The sequence below is a fragment of the Haliotis rubra genome, unplaced genomic scaffold (genome assembly GCF_003918875.1).
Source record: "Haliotis rubra isolate DU_JTF1 unplaced genomic scaffold, ASM391887v1 Scf336, whole genome shotgun sequence".
NCBI classification, from domain to species: Eukaryota; Metazoa; Mollusca; class Gastropoda; order Lepetellida; family Haliotidae; genus Haliotis; species Haliotis rubra.
Window position 1 is genome coordinate 231016 of NW_025767009.1, and position 22456 is coordinate 253471.

Genomic DNA, 22456 nt, shown 5'->3' on the forward strand with positions numbered 1-22456 from the left:
TGACACAGGTGTGTGTAAGATATGGAGTTCGCAACAATTTACACTAAGATGACTAAGATTAGGTGCTGGAGCCCTGGGTGTCCAGCTGGGATGACCTTCACTGTGATTCAGCCTGTCAAGCTGACTTCATTATACCTCCTTGTCGCGTGATGATGGAACTGACACACACATGACCAACATGGGCAGCACAGTAGACGCTGATGTTATTAACGAGATGAGCATCCGATACTATCATTGACAAGCAGAAAGGGACAGTAAACATTGATTAGCTTGCCACAATCAAATATTATTGATGTTTTTTTGTCTTGGATCATGACAGTCATGAACAAATGGAGGCTTGGCACTCCTAATGATTCAGTTCAGTCAGTCATTGCGAGAGTTATTCATTGTTCTTGGGATTTTCTTTTTAAAAACCTAGTAATTATATGATGGCTGCAAATTAATGAGGCTTGATAGATAAAACTGTGGTAATGAATGGTATTAGGGAGTTAAACAAACCCAGTGGATGTACATAGGGCTTGGAGTTCTGTAGAGAGATGGATGGGTAATTTTATTTTACGTGCAGCTCTAGATACGAGGAGAATCATATTTTGAGCTTCATTAGCTCCATCAGGAATCCTTTCTCAGCTTTTAGCGCACTGGAAGGAAGGGTTTGATGTGAGACTTGGTCTAACTTTATTCAGTGAAGATAAAAGAGTGGCAGCTGTTATATTCCAGTGACCTGCAGCATGTTAGCACTTTGTTTAAACAAGATAAGCACATCAGAAGGTTTCATGTATTTGATGTCATTGTAGGACAGCAAATGACATTCCACTTGCCCAAAAGTTTCAGAGCTTTCTCTGAGGTCAGGTTGATTGACATTTGTGAGCTCTCTGGGTTTGTGAAGTTGTGTAGGAAATGACTGATTTATGTTTTGTATTCTGCAATATGATTTATTGAATATTTTCTTCAAGCAATTTTCTTACTTTTTTCCCCCCATGGATTCCAGTTTAGGACAACAGTGCCCCAAGCCTGACATAACAGTCAAGTAAATTGGGATTGAGTGCTCAGACAGCTTAGATGGTTGCTCAAGCTGTTAACCATTGGCCTGCCTGTCTCAGGCTTCACTATATGTGGGCTATTAGGATAACAGTATATCATTGTCTATAATACAACCCTTCCTGTAGAAACCTTCAATGCTAATGTACATACCCACCAATAGTACTGTAATCTGATTTGAAGGAAATCAGCATAGAGAGTTCAAAGACGTTCAGTGAGAGTGAGTGAGTTTAGTTTTACACCACTTTTAGCAATATTCCAGCAATTTCATGGCGGGGGACACCAGAAATGGTCTTCACACATTGTACCCATCTGGGGACTCGAACCCGGGTCTTCGTCATGATGAGCGCACACTTTAACCACTAGGCTACCCCACGTTCAATGAGAAAAGTATATTTGTCCTTGTTTTGATTCTTCAATACTTTGTGACATGGGTAACTCCAGCACATAATATTAGATCTTCTACCCAAGTATGGGGCAACTCTCTTTGATACCCCATTCTTGGTACTAAAAACAGGCACAATTGACAGCAATATACAACAGCAGTATTATTGCTAACAATGGTGTAAAACAGTAATAAAATTTATAATGAAGGATGGCTGTGCCATAAAGGATGTTATTGTAGTAAATGTGTCATTGCCTGTAATTTTATAGCCATTAAGGAAGTATATTCATTTCATTCAAATGAAAATAGACAAGTACATTCGCAAATTTCGAAAAATACCTAGCTTAATTATATCCAAATGCCTCCAAGCAATAAGGTCTTGTGATGAAGACATTTCAAACATATTAGGACTCAGATAAGGATTTCTTAAAGATTTTGTTGACAGGTTTAACCTTTTGTCATGTGATTTCAATACAAGAAAGGTTAAAAGCAAGCTGAATGTCAGGCGGAGGGAAGTGATGTCAAAGATCATTTTCTTATACTGCTGTGGTAGCCTGTTGTGGAGCAAGAGGGGATGGTTTTACTTTGGCTGTAGTCTTTGTTTTGTATTGCACAGCTCTCAGAAGGAAAAACATAAGCAGACGCTTTCATTTTCCATCACTTTTTTCCACCTGAGGGGAAGTAATTCTATTGTTTGTGGAGCTGTGGGAACTATTGAGAAATTCAACAAGAAACATGCCAGAGGCAAATTACCCTCATTAGGTTAGTTGAAGAAAAAACATGGAGCAAATGGTTCCTCACAGTCATCGTCCATGTGGTATTTTCAATACACTCTGCCATATGATCATGTATAGAACTAAGGAACAGATGCTATCGGACTTAGTCTATGTGGGGGAAAAAATGGTTTTATGTTTCACTGTTTTTCATCTCCTTCAAAACTACAGGAGAATGGTATCCTCATTTATTTGCAAAAATTTCATGTTGTGATTCAGGTGGATTGTTCGAAATCTTTTCTTCTTGGCAGAGATAGGGTTTGGGGGAGCATGTCGTTTTTCAGCTGGAATAATTCTTTTCATGTGTGCCTAAAGTGAACAAAATGCATGTATCATTTTGTGCTTCTTTTTATAAATGTTTTATGAAGAAATAATTAAGTTGTTTGTCTCCTACTCCCTGAAGTGCATAAAGAATATGCCTGTTTAGTTTAACCATATCTGTTTTTTGTTTTTGTTGTTGTTTTTAAATTTTATTTCTGAATCCCTGTTAGTCAAAACTAAGCAGCCAGGGGACAGCTCAGTCTGAAGATATACAGTAATTTAATGGCATACAGGTGGAAATTTTTTACAAAACAAGACAATCCATTCACTCACCATTCACAAAAGTAGACGATTATTTTTAATTATCAGACATATTAATAATATAATTAATTCAGTCGTCTTTGAATAAGCCATGATATAAGAGCCATTTAGAATAAAATTCGACGTTACAGCTTTTGTTAAAGAAAATACATTGTTCAATTCTATATCTCAATCTCAACTCACTTCTGAACTGAGCAATATTTGGTAAAACAGAATTGAGCTTGCATTTGTATGGAAAATATTATTTGTACCATATCTGTTCTTGGTGATAGCACAAGTCTTGTGTCGTTGACAGAAATTTAATCAGTGGATGAGAAGCTGGCTGAATATTAATCATTGATAAGCTGCATGTCATTTTCTTCATCTTTGTCATCTTCGGTCTGGTCACTAGGGTCACCTCGACCTTTGTCCCATAACTCCATGTGCAGGTTGTTTTGTGTTTGGTCCCAGAGGTATGGTGTTCCAGTACAGGCTTGCTGTTACAACAGGAACACATGTCAATACTCAGCTTGTAACCTAAGCAACATGCTGTTGTATTGGTGTCAGCTGTCATAGCCTGGTGTACTGATATCAACAGTGTGACATTCTCCCCATATCTGTGGACATATGCTGTAGTATACATGACCGATAGTATGGGGTCTGACTTATATTCTTATCTCTGTGGGTATTGGGGTGGTGGGGTAGCCTAATGGTAAGTGTGCTGGCTTGTCACTCTAAACACATGGATTTGAATTCATTTATGGGTACAATGTATGTAGCCCATTTTTGGTGTCGTATGTTCATATTGCTGGAATACTGCTAACATGTTGTAACTGGGTCCACTTGGACAAAGTGATCTTACTACTATGAGTATATATATAGGTTAAGGGGTGGTGGGGTAGCCTAGTGGCTAAAGTGTTAGCTCGTCACGCCGGGGTTCAATTCCCCACATGGGTGCAATGTGTGAAGCCCATTTGTTGTGTTCCCCACCGTGATATAGCTGGAATATTGCTAAAAGCGACGTAAAACCCAACTCACTCACTCACTTAAATGTTGTAAGTCTATTATACAGTGTGGGAGTTAGTTATAATGGTAAGTGGATACAGATCCCACTTCATGGTTTAGTGAAAAAAGCATTTGGATCCCTCCCTTTTCCTTCTTGCAGACAGTGAAACATGTAGCCAAATTAATGAATGAACTTGTGTTGCAATATATTTATCCACTGGCCTATTCCCCCAGACATCAATTCCAATTTCAGAATATCCAATTACTGTCTGTACAAATCAGTTTCATCAGGTACTTGTATATTATCAAAATGAGCTGTCAATGACAAAAACACACCAAACATTACAATTAAACACGCTTGAAGACTTTCAGTGTAGCAATGAACATTGCTCAATCTTTAGAGGTTTGTCTGACCCAGACAGTGATATGGGGAAAGTTTGCTGACTGTGGTGTTCAACAACAAACAAATGAAAACTGCATGTTGGGTCGTTTGAAGTTTATCATTACATGCCATAGGATCTGATTCCACTTCTTCCAAAAAGATTCAGGGCTATAGGTCATCTTCAGCAACCTATGCTTGATGTGAGGGGCACTAATGGGATGGGGTGTTCAGGACTGGTTTTGTGCATGTTATCATATCACAATTACAGTGACTTGATTGTCTGGTCAGGACTTAACTGTTTAAAAGTTACTGTTACTGTCCTATATTAGGAACAACAACCCAAACCTGATTGGTGAGTTGTAAAAGCTATGTGCCATAATAGCAAGGCATTCTAATGTTAAAGTACAAAAGCAAAATAGATATTTCAATTGAATCAAAGTTATGATAATTTTGTTTGTTGTGTCCACATATGTATAAAGTCATAACCTTGAGACCCCTGTTGACCAAGACCTGTATTTTACAGGTAAGATCGAGCTGAAGGAGGAGACTGTGGAGAGCTTGCTGTCCACGGCGTGTCTGCTGCAGCTGTCGGAGGTGGTGGAGGCATGCTGCAGCTTCCTCATGAAGCAGCTCCACCCCTCAAACTGTATCGGCATCCGCCAGTTTGCTGATGCTCAGGGATGCACCAACCTCTACAAAGTGGCCAACAACTACGTGATGGTGAGTACTCAGGGTGTCTTCAGAGAGCATTTACCAGTCTTCTGTATGGGAGGGTGTGTACTCATGGTGGCAAGGTTTATGTCTGTAGATGTTTTCAATAACAAAAAGACAATCAACAGTTACAAGGGTATATGTTGATGTTTTCGAGAAATGGGTAATATCTTCCACCTTATGCTGAGAAACAGTGGGTGACCTATTCCAGCTGTGACTTAGCTGGTCATGTGACTTGATGCCAAGGTAGGGTAATCATTGCCCAAACCATCAACCAATGGATAGGACCGTGTGTCTCAGTTAATTATGTTGTGATGTGTCTATAATACTGAAAACAGTAAAATGAAGCAAAAGTCACTTTCTTCCTTAAAGAGACATAGAGATACCCATGAAGATCCAGGTTAGAATGGTCTTCAGCAACTCATGCTTGTCGTAAGAGGCGACTAACTTTATTGGGTGGTCAGGCTCGCTGACTTGGTTGACACATGTCATTGTATACCAGTTGTGTAGATCAAAGCTCATGCTGTTGATCACTGGATTGTCTGGTCCAGACTCAATTATTTACAGACTACCACCATAGATCTGGAATATTACTGAGTCCAGAATAAAACAACAAATAAACAAAACAAAACGACTTAGATATTGCCTGTTTGACATTAAATTTGATCTTGCTAGCTCTCTCTCACTCACCTATTTTCTCTCATCATGAACAACATGGTGTAATTACCAGATAGAACATTCCATACATAATGTTCATCAGTGAGTGTTGTGTGAGTAGTCACTAAACAACACTGCTATTGCCATCTCCCTGTTGTTGTAGGAGAACTTTGTGGAGGTGATGAATAACCAGGAATTCCTCATCCTCCCCTCGGAGGAAGTCTGTCACCTCCTTGCCAGCGATGACCTCAACGTACCTAATGAAGAAACCATCTTCGAAGCTCTGGTCAAGTGGTCCAAACATGATCTGAACAACAGGAAAAAATGTCTTCCCAAACTTCTATCTCACATCAAGCTTCCACTGATGGCGCCACAGGTGAGCTTTTAGCAAAGCAGATGAACCTTTTTGACACAGAAATCAATCCTCTTCCTGTAAAATCTAGACTGTTATCAGCTCAATGCTTGTTGTCAGATTTTGCTTGGATGAGCATTAGGTGTCACAAATGACTGTTATTGATTGAACGTTAGTTCTATGACCAAGTTATGATAGTCATAGCATCATTTAGTTGGCTTTGTGAACTTGGAGTGGAGTCACAGAAATGATACCTAGTTTTTACCTGGCTGTTACCGTTTGAAAGCTCTGATGATTGTATGAGTATAGGATTATCTTGCCTTAATGATTACAGGATATTCTGAGCCTATACACATTTTAAATTTCAGAAAAAATAGAGAAATTTATGAAATGTCATCTCTTCAATAAGCCATCTTTGATGTGAGAACATTAGCCATTTGTGATCTCATGAAGAATAGATGATGGCGTAAGGAATCTTTAACACTGCAACAGTATGATGTCATTTAGCTTTGAATGCAATATTCAGTTCTAAGAATAACTAAAATACACTAGTGCAAATATCAAAAGTTTATTACTCTTAGCCCTTTAACCTTTATGGGAAATATTTCATGTTTCATCGATGGTCTGTCTGCAGTAGATCAGAGTATGTATCTATCTGATACATATAACCTCATTAATGCATACACTGTTGATCTGTAAACCCTGTCTTCTGGTTGATTACTTTTGGGAACATCAATATGTAGTCAGTGCATTGAACCCCATTAATCAGGAAAAAGAGAAGTTTTATTCTGAACTGTTCCATCCTGATTTACAGGATTTCACTGTATATAACTGATAGGTTCAAACTCCATTTACCCTCAACAACTTTTAGTAATCCATTTATGGCACATCCAAAGCCCAGTGAAGACGTCAGATAATCCTGTTGCTTGTTTATGTGAACTCAGGCTCATTCCTTGTACTGAGTTATTGTAAACTTAGATAACCAAGACTCGGGTAGTCCCATAGCGGCTTTAACAGACAATCATGTGGTCAGGGTATGACACCCTAGACTATATATAGTCTCACACATGCTTTTTTTGTTGGCCGTTCAATGTAAACGAAACAATTTGGGCTTAGTCTTCTTGGTATTTTTTAGCATTGAGATAAGGTTTTTCCAAATCTCTATTGATTCAGGACGAGTGTAAGAATGCTTCTATTGTCTGTATGACAAGCATGTGTCGTGGCTTGTATATCCAACATGTCATTTCCGCTTGACTAATGTGTTGGTTATGCGAGGATATTGTGCAGAGATTGTCCCACAAACTGGGTTTGTAAAGGCACAGTGATATAGGTTCCTGTGTCTATTGAATTATTTGTTTTATTAGGAACTATTCATTCAACCACATAGACATGACCTTGATTGATTAAGACCTGTAAATCATATTTTACCAAAGGTTGTATTTTTGTCCTATGATTATTAATGGTTCTTATGTAGCAGCATTATCAGTAGGCCATGACAGATAACAGTGTCCATATCAATGTATGTCTGTTGAGGTTATCAACTTCCTACAATCATTCAACAGAAATATGTTGTATCTAACCTTGGGGTTACTGAAACCAAGATGCATATTATACAAGGAGTCTTTGTCATTCTTAGTTATTAAAGTGATGTGCTATCATCTCGAAATACCTTCTCTCCAAGAGACCAGAAGAAAGAAATGTCAAAATACCATTTTTTTCTGTTTTCCAGTTAATAAACTTACATAATCTCTCAAGGAAATACTTTGTAGCTAAGTTCCTTCATGAAAAAAAATAGCATTATCTGACAGAATTGATAAATATGGTTGACAAGCTTGGACCAGTGTTTTGCAACAATCTTGTGTCTCTGTGTACTGCTAGGACTGCTGATGACAAATCCCATGTTGTTCCCTCTTTGTCACTCATGACACAATAATCTCCCACTGCCTCCAATCCACTGCATTTAATCAAAAGTTCAGACCTGTCGATGCTGTGCTCTGCATTAATTAATGATGATTATTTCTATTCTGACAATAGTTGAGCGCCACAGCTTAAGCCCCACAGGGATCGAGCTCGTTCCTTTAAGTGACGACAGGGGAGTTATTCAGTTTGGTAACCTTGGCTGGTAAACAGCTGATGGTCATTGAACTGGATCTTTGTGAATTATTGATGGCTTCAAGTTCCATATATAGCAGGGCATGTTTCGACATGGCAGAAAAGGTCATAGGTTTTTGGATATTTATCTTATTCTTGAAGTAAGCCTGTTATCAGGGTTGAAAGTTTACAATATGAGATTTGGAATGAATGATGGCAAAAATACCAAAATCAGACAGAGTGGTGACTCTGAACTAATTAGTCCTTGTTTCATCTCCTTATTGCCCGATCCAGGTGGAGTAGCCTTGGGGTTGAAGCGTTCGCTTGTCATGTTAAAGATCTGGGTTTGATTCCCTGCATGGGTACAATGTGTGAAGCATATTTCTGGTGTCCCATGATATTACTGGGATATTGGTGAAACCGGCATAAAACCACACTCACTCACTTAAGATCTGGGAAAGGTAACAACATATACCAAGTTTTGACGTCACCCTGCACAATGTAGTCAGGAGATTGAACCACCAACCTTTTGCTGTCTGAACAGACACTCTATCCCCCTACAGCATGGACTTAGATTCAACATAATATTACAGCTAAGAAAGTTCACATTCAGTATGCTCCTGGTTCTAACACAGGTCAGGTTAAATCACTTCCAGAGACATAGGTATAAGTTTTTATCTGGCTGTACCGGACTGGCAGGGTAACAACTGGATGCTTGACAGGGCAGTGTGACAGATGTACTGATATTGAAAACAGCTGACACCCAGAATCAGGAGACAGACTCTTTCTCCCTCCCCTCCTGACATTCCTCTGCATGGATGAATCATGCCCAGCTTTGTGCAAGAATGCTAAGAACAGTTGGGCCTATCATACACTATTTTACCAGGGAAGGGTATGGGAAAATTTCTTATCTCTCTAGGTTTTTTTTACTGGTAACAATATGTTTTTGTTCCCTTGACACTAAGCTTCCTTTATTTTATGTTGTGTAGCCTGGGCTGAAATAGCCCTCAATGTTATGGAGACTTTTAGATCTTGTTGGCTGGATTGTCAACAAACATAAAACTGTTGTTTTTACACTTTAAAGGTTGTGTTGGATTAATACTGTAATGAAAGTGCCCTGGAAACATTACTTTTAAATGCTTCTACAGAAAAAGTGCTATTTTAGAATTCTAGCGGCAGGAATATGAGATGTTTCGCCTGTTGAAGAGTTTTTTTATGAGATCATGGGAAATGAGTAAAACTGCAGCCTGAGTCTGATCTTTGATGTGTATTTAGCGCATTTTGAAAGTGGCAATGTGGTTGTTAGATTTTCATTAAAAAGATAGGAATGAAATGTTTTTCAAAGTCTGTGGTTCCCTAGAGCTTTCAGATGAAAGTCATGAAGACATTTTGACTTGCATCCTGAATTCATATGTTGATACTGAATTCTAAAATACATATGTCATTTTGTCAGTGATCATTTAGAGTGAGTGCGTGAGTGAGTGAGTCCCGCTTTTAGAATATTCCTGCAATATCGGGGAAAGAAAGACACCAGAAATGAGCTTCACACAATGTACCAATGTGAGTAATTGAACCCATGTCTTTTGTGTGACAAGCGAACACTTTAACCACTAGGCTACAAGGTCCGGAACCTTCAGATTATTTATGTGTTAGTGTTTAGATAAATATGAGATCCAAAATGTGCAGCAGCAGTTATTACTCATTGTATTTCGCTTTATTATTTCTTCTTATGTCAGAGGCCCAGATAAGCTGCATATCCGGGTAAAATACGCATAGAAAATTTCCAATTACACATTGAAAAATAATTGTTGCGTACCAATTACGCATTTAAACTCTTATATACGCAAAGAGTTTAAAACAAATGCGTACGGAATATACTTATAAAAATCGCTTGCGTAATGAAAAAGACATTGATTGCTATCAATTTGTACTGTTAGTATAGGACAAGTGTTGTACTGTCAGTATAGGATGACTGATTTTTTATGAAATCATTTCCCTTATATTTAAGTTGGTTTTGAGTAGGTATCACATAAGGCAGAACATACCTGCTTAGTAAACTTACTCAATGACACAATACTTAGGTGTGTAAAATGACTGAAATACGCACATATTTGAAAGCAGTGGGTAACGGAAAATGAAATACTCACTCAACATTCATAATACCCACTCCAAAAAAAAATACAGTGGGTACAGTACCCACATTAGCTAAATCTTATCTGGAGCTCTGTTATGTATATGGTGTACAATTTTTATTAGCCACTTGACATCAAGCCTTGATATATGGAGTATTTTCTCGCAGTACTTAGTGCTCTGAAGTGTCTTCATTACCCTTGACAACACTGAATGACTGACATAGCATTTCCTTTTAACCAGATGGTTATACAATAGGTAGACAAATGGTTAATGCGTGCCTATACCAATGACCTGTTTTCAGTTAAAACAGTTATACAGTTTGTGCAACTAAATCTTAAGGTTCAGAGTGATGAGAGTTTAAAACTCTACTCACTCACAGAGTAAGGCTTCTTCCATTATGCCAAAGACCTGTGCTCAGTTCCAAATTCCGAAACAGTGTTTTAAGTCTGATCTAGATGTCTGAGGCTGAAATACTGATAAAGTGGAATATACCCCTGGTCACTCACACTCTTCATACCAAACATCAGGGTTCAATAACAATAACCAACACCGTTTTCAGAACCCACATTCGGTCTGAAGCTGCCATGCTTATACTGTGGCTTGAACCCTTCCTAAGTCAGGTAATTGGCTTAACACCCCTTCACTTTTCCACTCATCCCTGTTATAGATGTCTGCCAGAGTGACCACTACAATCCTACAGCAGTTACAGCTGCTTGTCACCCGGTCATTCTGGGCAAGGCATCTCCCTTGACACTGACCCTGCAATGTTAGGGTCAAGACTTACTTAATGTCTCAATCTTGTGAAGGTTGTTGATTGAGCGGAAACTAACAGCATCTTGGGATGGTCAGCCATTGCTGAATTAGCAAGCAGTGAGTCTCAGAGGAGGGCGCCGATTAATGTGATTGTGTGTGGATTTGCTTTGTTTGGGGAGGATGTTCACTTCCATACATGCCATTATAGAGATGGAAGTTCCATCGATGTGACTGAAATAATGTTGTGAAACTGTGGCTTCGGTTGTCCAACAATCATAAAAGATGACACGGATGATTTGGTTTTGCGTGTTTGAGAGGATATTTGATCACAGTTGATGTAAATTGGTGATAATATTACATCCTTGTTCCACATTAAACACGATTATGTTCCGAAATCCGTGCTCCGATATGTCGTGTATTGTCAGAGAAGCAGTTTCTTGTATGGAGGGTAACGAAACACAAGGCAGTAATGATTGAAAAGTGTAAACTGAGAAGAATAACTTTTGGTTAGAAGTGATGGAAGAACATGAGCGTCTGGCTTCTGTTGGTGGAGTATTGATCTGCGGACTTGCTCCTGAAGCTGTAGGGATGATCAGTAGATTGAGAGAAGCCAGATAGATGAGAGATTAAAGTGTGGAGCCGGTATTATGAGAAAAAATGGTTATGATTACTATTGATCACATTTGACAAAGACCTGCCTCCGGGAAGGACTCCAGTTTTGCCAGTGGAATTTATAACTGTCACAGTATTAAAGAAAATGCCGATATTTCCAATATAAAGGAATAATTGCCTGGGGTTGTGGTATTCATTTCGCAGAACATGTAATGTCCATAGCAGCAAACTATTGCAAAGGAGTTCTTTGTGGGTATTGAGTGTGTTTGCTCAGGGCTGTATGTATTTATATATCAATTTGTATATTCGTGTGCTTTTAAAGCCATATGTATATCCAAGTTAAGTTGTGTTCTCATGGAACAGCCAAATTCTCTTCTCTAAATGGTTACAAAGCCTGAAGCCCAACCATGGTCTCATTTGACATTGCATAGATACTATTTTGCTAATCCTGGCATTCAGTCTTCCTGTTGATGTTTTAGCTTGACAATATGTATTGCTTTCTTTCTGTTAGTTTATTGCGGACTGTGTGGAGACGAATCCCCTGTTCCGGGATGACAAGGAATGCCAGACACTCATCATGGAGGCCCTCAAGTATCATCTGCTCCCAGAGAGGAGGTCCTCTTTCCAGAGCCCCCGCACCAAGCCCCGCAAGTCCACAGTAGGGGTCATGTATGCCGTCGGTGGCATGGACTGTACAAAAGGTAAGCCTTGCAAGTCCACAGTAGGGGTCATGTATTGCGCTGTCGGCATGGACTGTACAAAAGGTAAGCCCGCAAGTCCACAGTAGGGGTCATGTATTGCGCTGTGGCATGGACTGTACAAAAGGTAAGCTTGCAAGTCCACAGTAGGGGTCATGTATGCCGTCGGTGGCATGGACTGTACAAAAGGTAAGCCTTGCAAGTCCACAGTAGGGGTCATGTATGCCGTCGGTGGCATGGACTGTACAAAAGGTAAGCTTGCCAAGTCCACAGTAGGGGTCATGTATGCCGTCGGTGGCATGGACTGTACAAAAGGTAAGCCTTGCAAGTCCACAGTAGGGGTCAGGTATGCTGTTGGTGGCATGGACTGTACAAAAGGTAAGCCTTGCAAGTCCACAGTAGGGGTCATGTATGCTGTCGGTGGCATGGACTGTACAAAAGGTAAGCCCCGCAAGTCCACAGTAGGGGTCATGTATTGCGCTGTGGCATGGACTGTACAAAAGGTAAGCTTGCAAGTCCACAGTAGGGGTCATGTATGCCGTCGGTGGCATGGACTGTACAAAAGGTAAGCCTTGCAAGTCCACAGTAGGGGTCATGTATGCCATCGGTGGCATGGACTGTACAAAAGGTAAGCTTGCAAGTCCACAGTAGGGGTCATGTATGCCGTCGGTGGCATGGACTGTACAAAAGGTAAGCTTGCAAGTCCACAGTAGGGGTCATGTATGCCGTCGGTGGCATGGACTGTACAAAAGGTAAGCCTTGCAAGTCCACAGTAGGGGTCATGTATGCCGCTGTGGCATGGACTGTACAAAAGGTATGCTTGCAAGTCCACAGTAGGGGTCATGTATGCTGTTGGTGGCATGGACTGTACAAAAGGTAGGCCTGGCAAGTCCACCGTAGGGGTCAAGTATGCTGGTGGTGTCATGGAATGTACAAAATCAAAGATTCTAGTCTTTTTTGAGGAGGCAAAAAGAAATATACATACTTTGAAAAGAGTTTGACATTTACAGTAAATATTTATCATCAGTTATCATCTGAGCATTAACTGCCTCTGAAAAAGGTTGCAGAATGTTAATATTTATCCAAATGATGTGATAGATTGGAAGTGATGACAAGTCTAAACCCTCAAGATAAATTATTTCCAAGTTCGGGAACTAGGGGTGCTTTGATCATTGTTTATTTGGCTGGTAGAGACCAACACACAATATGGTAAGGGTCACATATTGTCTGCAGTGCTGCTTATGACAAGGCAAAGTCATCAAAGTATCCATTACAAAGTCGGATTATGTTGATTAAAACCTCCTAATGAGGTGGACATTTCCATTGTCGGATGTAGGTTCGTAAAAGCATTTCTGTCAATCTCATATATATAAGATGCTATTTGTCTCTGGAGATGATAGAAGATGTGAATTATTTATCTCACATACATGTGACAGCTGACATGTGAAATACATTGTTTTATATGAAGAATACAGAATATAACTTAAGCTGCAACTAGGGACTGTTGACATCGTTCAACAATTGTGTTGTTTTGATTAACTGGTCATGATATGTACACTTTTCTTAAAGGGAAACTTATAACAATTGTGAAACTTTTAGACTTACATGTGTGTTAATGATTTTATGAACCTCTTTTAAGAATTCATGCTCTTGCTCATAAAATACAAGAATCCTGATGCATGTATCAAAGTTTGCATGATGCTCATGCTGGTATAATAGTCTCTATTTGTGTAATGCACTTTTAGCTTGATCTGTTGGTGGTGACATTTACTTCGACTGGAGACGTCGACTAGATTGCTATAGACTAAAATGGAAGTAAATTAATCAAGAGAATGGCTGCACTGATTATCTATCAATTAAAATAAATAACCATTGAAGAATTAGAAGTGTTTTTTTTTTCACTTGGAGCCTACAGAATTCAAATGTTAAAATTTCTGTCCATTAAATATTCAGTAACAATTGACAATAAATTTATGGACAAACTTGAAGTTGTTATGATGTAGTAATTTCATTTTGTAAAGCCAAGGAGCAATTTGTTTTCAGATTTGGGTTTGAGAAAGAAAAGTATTTACATGCAATGAAAACTTTCTGGGATACAGTTCTTTAATAATCCTAACACTTCCATTCATAATCATCAGGTGCAAATATGATTAGCGATGATAAACCTGACTAAAGGTTTGGACAAAATTGATCTACTCTGCTGTAGTTTAGTTTGTGGAGGGGCAGTTCGGTAGCCTCATGGTTAAAGCGTTGGCTCATCACACCGTACGCCCGTATTCAATTCCCCACAAGGGTGCAATGTGTGAAGCCCATTTGTGGTGTCCCCCACGATGATGATATTGCTGGAATATTGTTAAAAGCAGCTTAAACTGAACTCACTCACTCACTTAGTTTCTGGACCCAAACTAAGGCAACAGTGAGAGGGCCTTCACAGATTGTTTAACTATTCCAGGGGCCACAAGCATTGAGAAGTATGACCTCCGCACCAACACATGGACGCAGGTAGCCAACATGAATGGTCGCCGGCTGCAGTTTGGTGTTGCTGTCTTGGAGGACAAGTTGTTTGTTGTTGGGGGCCGAGACGGGCTCAAGACTCTGAACACTGTGGAGTGCTACGACCCCAAGTGGAGTGCTACGACCCCAAGAAGAAGTCCTGGACACTAATGCCACCAATGTCAACCCACAGGCATGGTCTGGGGTAAGGGTAGTTTTTAAACCTGGTCACTAAGGTTCAGTGTGAACTGATAACTTCCCCAAGGTTTCATTGAATACATCACGTGATGTTTGGAATATTGCTAAAAAAGCTTAACTAAACTGATGATGATGATGAACTGATAACTTGCAAGGTTTCATTGAATACATCGCTTCTTAACATGATAGTCCTCATTAATAGTCCTCATATCTGAAACTGCTTTCAACTACTTGTGAGGTGATACATCAGGAAGGAACCCTCAGAGGCCAGGCCACAAAGCTTTACTTCGCATTAGCATTACAATGGTTGTAATGTTAGAGTACCAAGTGATGACAGATATAGTTAAAGTGTTTTGCTTTGAGGATCATGCCTAGTCCAGTAATAGAGTATCCTTATTGACAGTTCTTGGAGCTTCAGCCTCCATTAATTTCATTTACTCACTCATAGGTGATGATGGCTGGTTTTGATTTCGGTGATATTTTTCATTTATTGTCACTAATGTCTTGTGTTCTGCAGGAGTGGGTGTTCTGGAAGGACCAATGTACGCAGTGGGAGGACATGATGGCTGGTCGTACCTCAACACGGTGGAGCGATGGGACCCCCAGGCTCGACAGTGGAGCTACGTTGCCCCCATGTCCACCACACGCAGCACCGTCGGTGTCGCCTCCCTTACTGGGAAGTAAGTACAATAAGCAGATGTACACATCATGCTTCATCCTGTTAAAGATTGTGGACTGATGCCATGTCATGTCCCTTTCTTCAAAAAAAGAAAATAGTTTCACTTTTATACCTACCAGATGGGCTAGCGTATTGTCAGCATTAGCCTTTACCTGAAAATACCTGTGAAGATCTGGGTTAGAATTATTCTTCAGCAACTCATGCTTGTCGTAAAAGGCGACTAACAGGATTGGATGGTCAGGCTTGCTGACTTGGTTGACACGTGTCATCGTATCCCAATTGCATAGATTGATGTTCATGATGTCAATCACTGGATTGTCTGGTCCAGAATCGTTTATTCACGGACCACCATCATATAGCTGGAGTATTGTTGAGTGCAGCATTAAACACTAGCCAAACCAAACCAGTTTACCTGACGACATAGTGGGTGGGATGGTCGAGTTGTAATTGGATGACTAGTCACATCCAAAAGCCAGGTTCACTTATCCACATGGGTTCAATGTGTGTAGTCCATTTCTTAGTGTCCCCTGCTGTGCTATTGCTAAAAATCATATAGACCTATATTTGCTTACTTTGTCAAAAGCCAGTCATGCACGACCTGCAGCAGTTTGAAATTGCATCACAAATTTAACAAGCCACTTGTCATGTGTTGAAGTCATTATGAAACTGGTGAACCAGATGCTATTTTGATAATGAAGTGTGTGTTATGGTTTATTTGATATACAGTTCCCTCTGTTATTAAGCAAATTGATGATTTGCTGAACACAATAAAGTCTCAAATGAACCTCTTTTATGCTAAAAAATGTGTTTTCTTCTATATATGACGAGGCTACATTGTATGTTGCTGTGCTAAAGTATGGATTCACTGTAATATTACACAATTAACATAGAAACAGCATTTTAGGGTAGCTGTGAGTAAAATAATTTGTTATTTCTGCCAGATTGTTTGCTGTGGGTGGCCGTGATGGAAGCTCCTGTTTGAAGTCTGTGGAGTGTTTTGACCCACACACCAACAAGTGGACACACTGTACCCCAATGTCCAAGCGGCGGCGGGGTGGTGTGGGCGTGGCTACGTGTAACGGGTTCCTGTATGCTGTCGGGGGGCATGAAGCTCCAGCTACCAACCCTACTTGCAGCAGATTTGAGTGTGCAGAGAGGTGAGGACATAACACCACTGAAGAGTGGAAGGGCTACCTTCTTATTCACAGATAATAAGGGACCACTCATCATTAGGAGATACATGTTTAGAAGGCCTGATGGGGATACGTTTGAATAAATACCCAGCTATCTATTCTTGTCATACAAGGTTACATATTAGAGAGGGTGGTCTGTGACAGCATACCATTGTTAGTCATTATATCAATCACTGGTTTGTCTGGTCTAGATTTACTCATTACAAGACTGCTGTTGCTTAGCTGGCATACTGTGTAAGGCAAACAATCTAAAGGGTGACTTCTTTGATTGATATTCTAGAAGTTAGGTAGATGAAGAATGAGGACTATTTTTATGGATATACAACTTCTTTATTCTATATAGACGTGTTTCGACATAGATTCTAATGTCCTTGTCAAGCAAGTGGTTTGTGGGTGGATTTCTATGGTATTTTTATTTGATTGTAAGATATTCTTTAATGAAGAAATGATGAAGAGTTATGTCCCTTTGTCATACTCCTAGATCAAATCCAAGATTCTTTTCATCTTTAACTGCATTGATGACATCCTTTTTGTGACTATAGTCCTGTTTATCAGTGGTGAAACAATACTGAATCTCCCCCAGATATGACCCCAAGACAGACCAGTGGACCATGATTTCCCCAATGGGCTCCCCACGAGATGCTGTCGGTCTCTGCCCACTTGGAGACAAGCTGTTTGCTGTGGGGGGTTATGACGGCCAGCAGTACCTCAATGATGTGGAGTCGTATGATCCCATCACCAATGAATGGACCAAGGTATGTGTTACAGTAAGCCTGGGGCTAAAGTGAAGATTTTACTGGTGCTTCAGTATGAGATGTGCATGCCTGTTAGTTTTGTTCACCAAACAGTGGATTTTTGTGTGGGTTTTTTGTTTTAAATATAGTCGACAGTTCATTTTAATCTGTTGAATAGGTATAATTAACAAATATTTCAGTCAAAGATCGGTTTTGTTTAATGACGTGTCTTGGTTCATTTGCTTACAAATCTTACACATTTTATTCAGAGACTAAGATAGTGTTTTAGCTGTTTCAAGGATATTGTTTGTAGTCAAGAATGTTTGTTGTTTCAGGTTGCGTCACTGTGCACGGGTCGAGCTGGCGCGTGTGTGGTCCATGTACCTTCTAGCTGACTAGCAAGAAAGCGGTCGCTTGCCTTGCTCAAGAAGTGGCCATCTGGACTCCTACACTTGAAGAAGGTCAAGTCTCAGCTGTCTACCTGGCTCTAATCAGCATGTTACCATGACAACCATCATGTTTTGGTGATTGTCATCTTCCAAGTCTCAGGAGTTTGATAACCATCATTTCCATCTGTATCTGCAATGATTCCATTCATCTCTCTGACTGTCCCTCACCTCTTCGATAAGTCTTTGAGATGAAACTAACTTCACTCTTCATTGTCAAAACACTGAACATTTCTCTACAGTTTAGTATAGTACAGAGATTCTCCCAAGTGTTTGGGGACCCATTTGCAAGTATGACTAGTCTGAACCTGTCTCAGCTGGATCAGACCAGGGAAATCCAGCTGTGTTCTTTATGTGCTGTCTGTGGAAGGAGATGTGATTGCTAGAGACGACTTGCTGACCTGATGGTAGACAAGTATGAGTTTGTCCACTGTAAGGAATCAAGAAAGATTCCATCTTGGGTATCTGTGAGTGACTGCTTCTATTCGCTGCATCCATTGGCTGGCAAGCTCAATGCTGCTTCTGATGGATAAGTCCAGCTAGGATTCTGACAGTTATTGTTTGATTCAGGATTTTGTCAGTGTGGATTCTGTAAGCATTGTTTCTATCAGAGATGCCTCAGAAAGCCTATATGGCAGTGATTGCTCAGATTTACTGCACTGGGTTATTAATGTGATATGAAATGCTTCTTTGGAGTCCTTTTTGAGTCATTGTGGTTCATTACTGGTGACAATAAGACATATTTGATTTGTGAGCAAATGTTTGACTGATAATCAAGCTTGTGTGAAATAAGCATCAAAAGTGCTGTGTTAGACGAGATAGAACTTGTATCCTGTAATTGTGAACATCATGGATGGAGTGATTTCTCACTGTTTCCTGATCGAGATGTTGATGGAGACAAGTTACAACCAGGTTTGTGACATCTAAAGCCTAGAGAAAAGGGAGAAGTCTGACACGATTCATCTGACTGAGACACCAGAGACTGTTGGGTGGAAGTTTGCATGTTTGTGATTTTTGACAAAAATACCCATTCACTTTCAGAAGACAGTTGATATGCAAAATGTTTCGAATGTTTCAACAGTTTGTCATGAAAAAAATGGTGTGTTCTGTATCTAGTGATGAAGATCTAGCTTCAAGATGAGCGAGATCCTGGCATTTAGTGATGAGAGGGTGATCCATATATTTGTCATGCGAGACTATTCAAAAGAAACACATATCGCAAATATTGAAACGTGAGTTGATTGCATTGTTACATAGGACCTGATTCTGTGGTGCTGAAAAGTGTGCCTTAACTCAAGCCCATTCAAGAGATCTTTCAAAGTCAGTGCTCAACCCCATTGGAAATGTAAACAGCGCAGGACGTTGTTCTTTCTGTCAACTTCTGCATCCATAGCAATTTAATGGATAAGTGTGCAATGAGATTATGTAAAATTCATCTCTTATTCAATTATCAATGCAAAATATTGTAAACTGTATTGCTTTATATTAGTCTCTAAATGTATGGATTTAAATATATTTTGATGTTTATCAAAATGTTTTTTATGAACAATGAAATGTTATTCTTCACACTATTTTGGGGATTCTTGGTCTGCAATGCTTTGTTAAAGCTTCACAAATGTATTACCAAAATGTTAAATGTGATTGTGTACAGTGCAGTCAGCTAATCAATCAATGTGTATTTGAAATCAAATTACATTCAGTATGGTTAAATCATTTAGCTGACCAAATATTGTTCAGGGACAATATTATTTAACTACAGCATGTTTTGTGTAGCAGTTCAGACTTGATATTTTATAGGATCTGCTTGTGGTGTTTGACCTGATATTTATTTACATATATAGAATACTATGGTGTCTTGCCTATGGTGTAACTGAAATATATTTAAAGTAATGGATATTTTTCTAGTCATGGAAAAATAAATGGCAGAATGTGCTTCAGTAAGCCTTGTAGTTAGACCTTTCTGCTTGGTAGGATCTGTGTAATAGGGCTCAATGGATGGATGTTAATTTATGATAACGACTGCAAAATTTACTTCATATTAACAATTTGATTGTGGATCCTGATAGCGTTTCTCTGCACATAATTTCATGGAATTTATTGCGTTTATGACGAAACGAGTCTGAGGGTTGATCTGTCCATTCTGAATTTCTGTTGATCTTTTATGAAGGGGAATCTATTTTGAAAACATATTTTCTGATGTTGTTGATTTTATGAAAATACTAGAACAAAATAAGTGCAATGTACTCTTGTTACATTGTGCAGTGTAAATCAAATTTTACCAATTTGCAACTTGTCATTCACTTTTGAATAGTTCTTATTTGCTTGTTCTTGTAGTTATACACATGTAAGAAATGTTGTCTATTTAAAAATCACTCGCAATCTGTTGAAGGTTATTTTGTTGTTAGTCTTGTTACTATACCATCTTTGCTGTGCAAATACATCCATCGTTTAGCTGTGAAATTGTAGCTCTGTACGGCTTTTACTATCCAGCAATGTCAGATAGTGAGTTTTACAGATCAAGAGAGAATGGGTATGAGTGAAAAAGAGGAAAATGAGCCTGGGATCTTTCTCCTCGGATTTAGACGATTCACAGGAATGACCCCAGCACGATCAAATCTACGGAAATCCGCAGAAAATTCTCATCCCTGCAGATCCAGAATATTTTTGCAAAGTACAATTGAAAATGACAAATGAAAATGAAAATTGTAAAATCAGAGCATTATGTGACTGATATTGCTGGATAGTATAAGCAGAACTTCTACAATGTTTAAAAGTAAGGTCAGCACATTGCTACAATACCACAGCTTCACCTGGATAGTCCTGTCTATATTGGACATGTGTGACAAGTTTGGTGATATGAGGTAGTTAAGGTGTTATTTACTGATGGTGTCTGGACCTAACACACTGATAGCGGTGCTTCTGTATTATAGAATCTTCACTGTGTATTGTACAATATGGTTAACATATTATCATACCGTGTACAGGGACTTGTATTCAGTTCTAGCAAGACAGCTATTGAATCATATGGAAAATCAATTCTAATCTGACCTTTTAAGCTTGAAGTGATTTTTGTAAAATACACTGTAATTTCTTTGGTTTTGTCAGGTAACATTTGTTTTGTTGAGCATATATGTGTACATATGTTCAGTGAACCTTGTTAGTTTTGAACGTTGGATCGGGTCCTTTTTCTTTTGTGAACATTCATGTTTCTTGGCCCCAGAGACCTGTCTGGAATGAAACTAACAAACTGAGCAGGAAGTCACTACAATGACCTTTGACATTCCATGTGACCATGGTAGTACATTCTTGATAACATTTTCACAGCCATCATTTGTGGACGTAGGCCTTAGTCTTCAGCCTTTATGGAGATCACTGGTTGGAGTTATCCTTAAGTCTAACAACAAGCTGGCCAGTACAGTGTCTTGAAAAGCATCTAAACATGGTCATCTTAATCCTGTGCCGATTTCAGTCTCTTTTTAGTTGCCAAAGAAACACGTTCCAGTCAGTATAGACCCACATGTGATTTTAAATGTTGATCTAGCCAAAATATTCAACATGCCAAAGTACATGTACACACAGAATGAGATGTTGTTTCATCGTGCTGTCTCAAGATTTGTGTATCACTGCAAGAAATTATACATTTTAGCCAGTAAACATTGTTCAAGTGGTTCACAGGAAATATGGAGAACTTCAGTTTCAACACTTTCATATTTTGATCGTTAAATGTTGTATCTGTCTATTGTTTGATGTAGTTAGTTGTCGGCATGGGTTTGCCAACCAGTCATTGTACAAAACCATGTTTGCTATGCTGAGGTCAGGGTTGACTTTTAACATTCATGATGCTATCTTGCCTCTGATTGGTTGGTTGTGGATCTGATGTGTTTGTTGATTGGTGTTCTGTTGTTAGCTACAGTACAACCAGAAATTATTGAGAATTTAAAGATTGTAATTTTTTTTTTAAATTTCACTCATTACATGTGAATATTAGCAGAACATTAACTCCAGATTCAAAGACAGGTGAACAGTTAGTATTTTGTCCAGTCACCATGGGCAGCAATGCAGGCTTCAATGTGGTGAGGCATACTACTGATCAAAGAAGTTAGAAAGTCGTGGTCCATGCTGTCCCAATATCGGACCACCTCTTCTTTCATTTCAGCAATATTTGTCAGATTTTCTTATTGACACTTTCCTTCATAAGTCCCCGAACATTTTTTTTATTGGATTTAGGTCAGGGCTAAAGCTTGGCCAATCTAATAATGTCATATTTTGGGTCGTTGTGCTGCTGGAAAATCCAAAAATTTCCATAGAACACATGAGCAGATGGAAGTAAATGTCCCTCGAGAATATCTGTGCACCGCTCACTGTTCATATTCCCTTCAAATACACGTATCTAACACAGATATGCCACCCCACACGTTAAATTTTGGACTGTACTTTGGGCGTTTATAAAAAGGTTTTTCAGTTTGTTTGGTCCAGAATTTCAGTGTATTAGGAAACAGCCACACAGAACTTTCATCTGAGAAAATCACATTGTCCCAGTTAAAATTTCTATGCTGTAAGCA

General features: G+C 39.2%; 1 protein-coding gene across 1 annotated transcript in view; it reads left to right on the forward strand.

The window, feature by feature from the left end:
- LOC124284395 (kelch-like protein 5) overlaps positions 1–20432 on the forward strand; it is a 55357-nt gene extending 34925 nt beyond the window's left edge. Inside the window, 9 exon segments of the mRNA XM_046720484.1 lie at positions 4668–4864; positions 5676–5888; positions 11965–12154; positions 14604–14755; positions 14758–14846; positions 15358–15522; positions 16463–16678; positions 17298–17469; positions 17784–20432. Coding sequence (XP_046576440.1) covers positions 4668–4864; positions 5676–5888; positions 11965–12154; positions 14604–14755; positions 14758–14846; positions 15358–15522; positions 16463–16678; positions 17298–17469; positions 17784–17843 — 1454 coding nt within the window. The 3' untranslated portion in view covers positions 17844–20432.
- The last annotated feature ends 2024 nt before the right edge of the window (positions 20433–22456 follow it).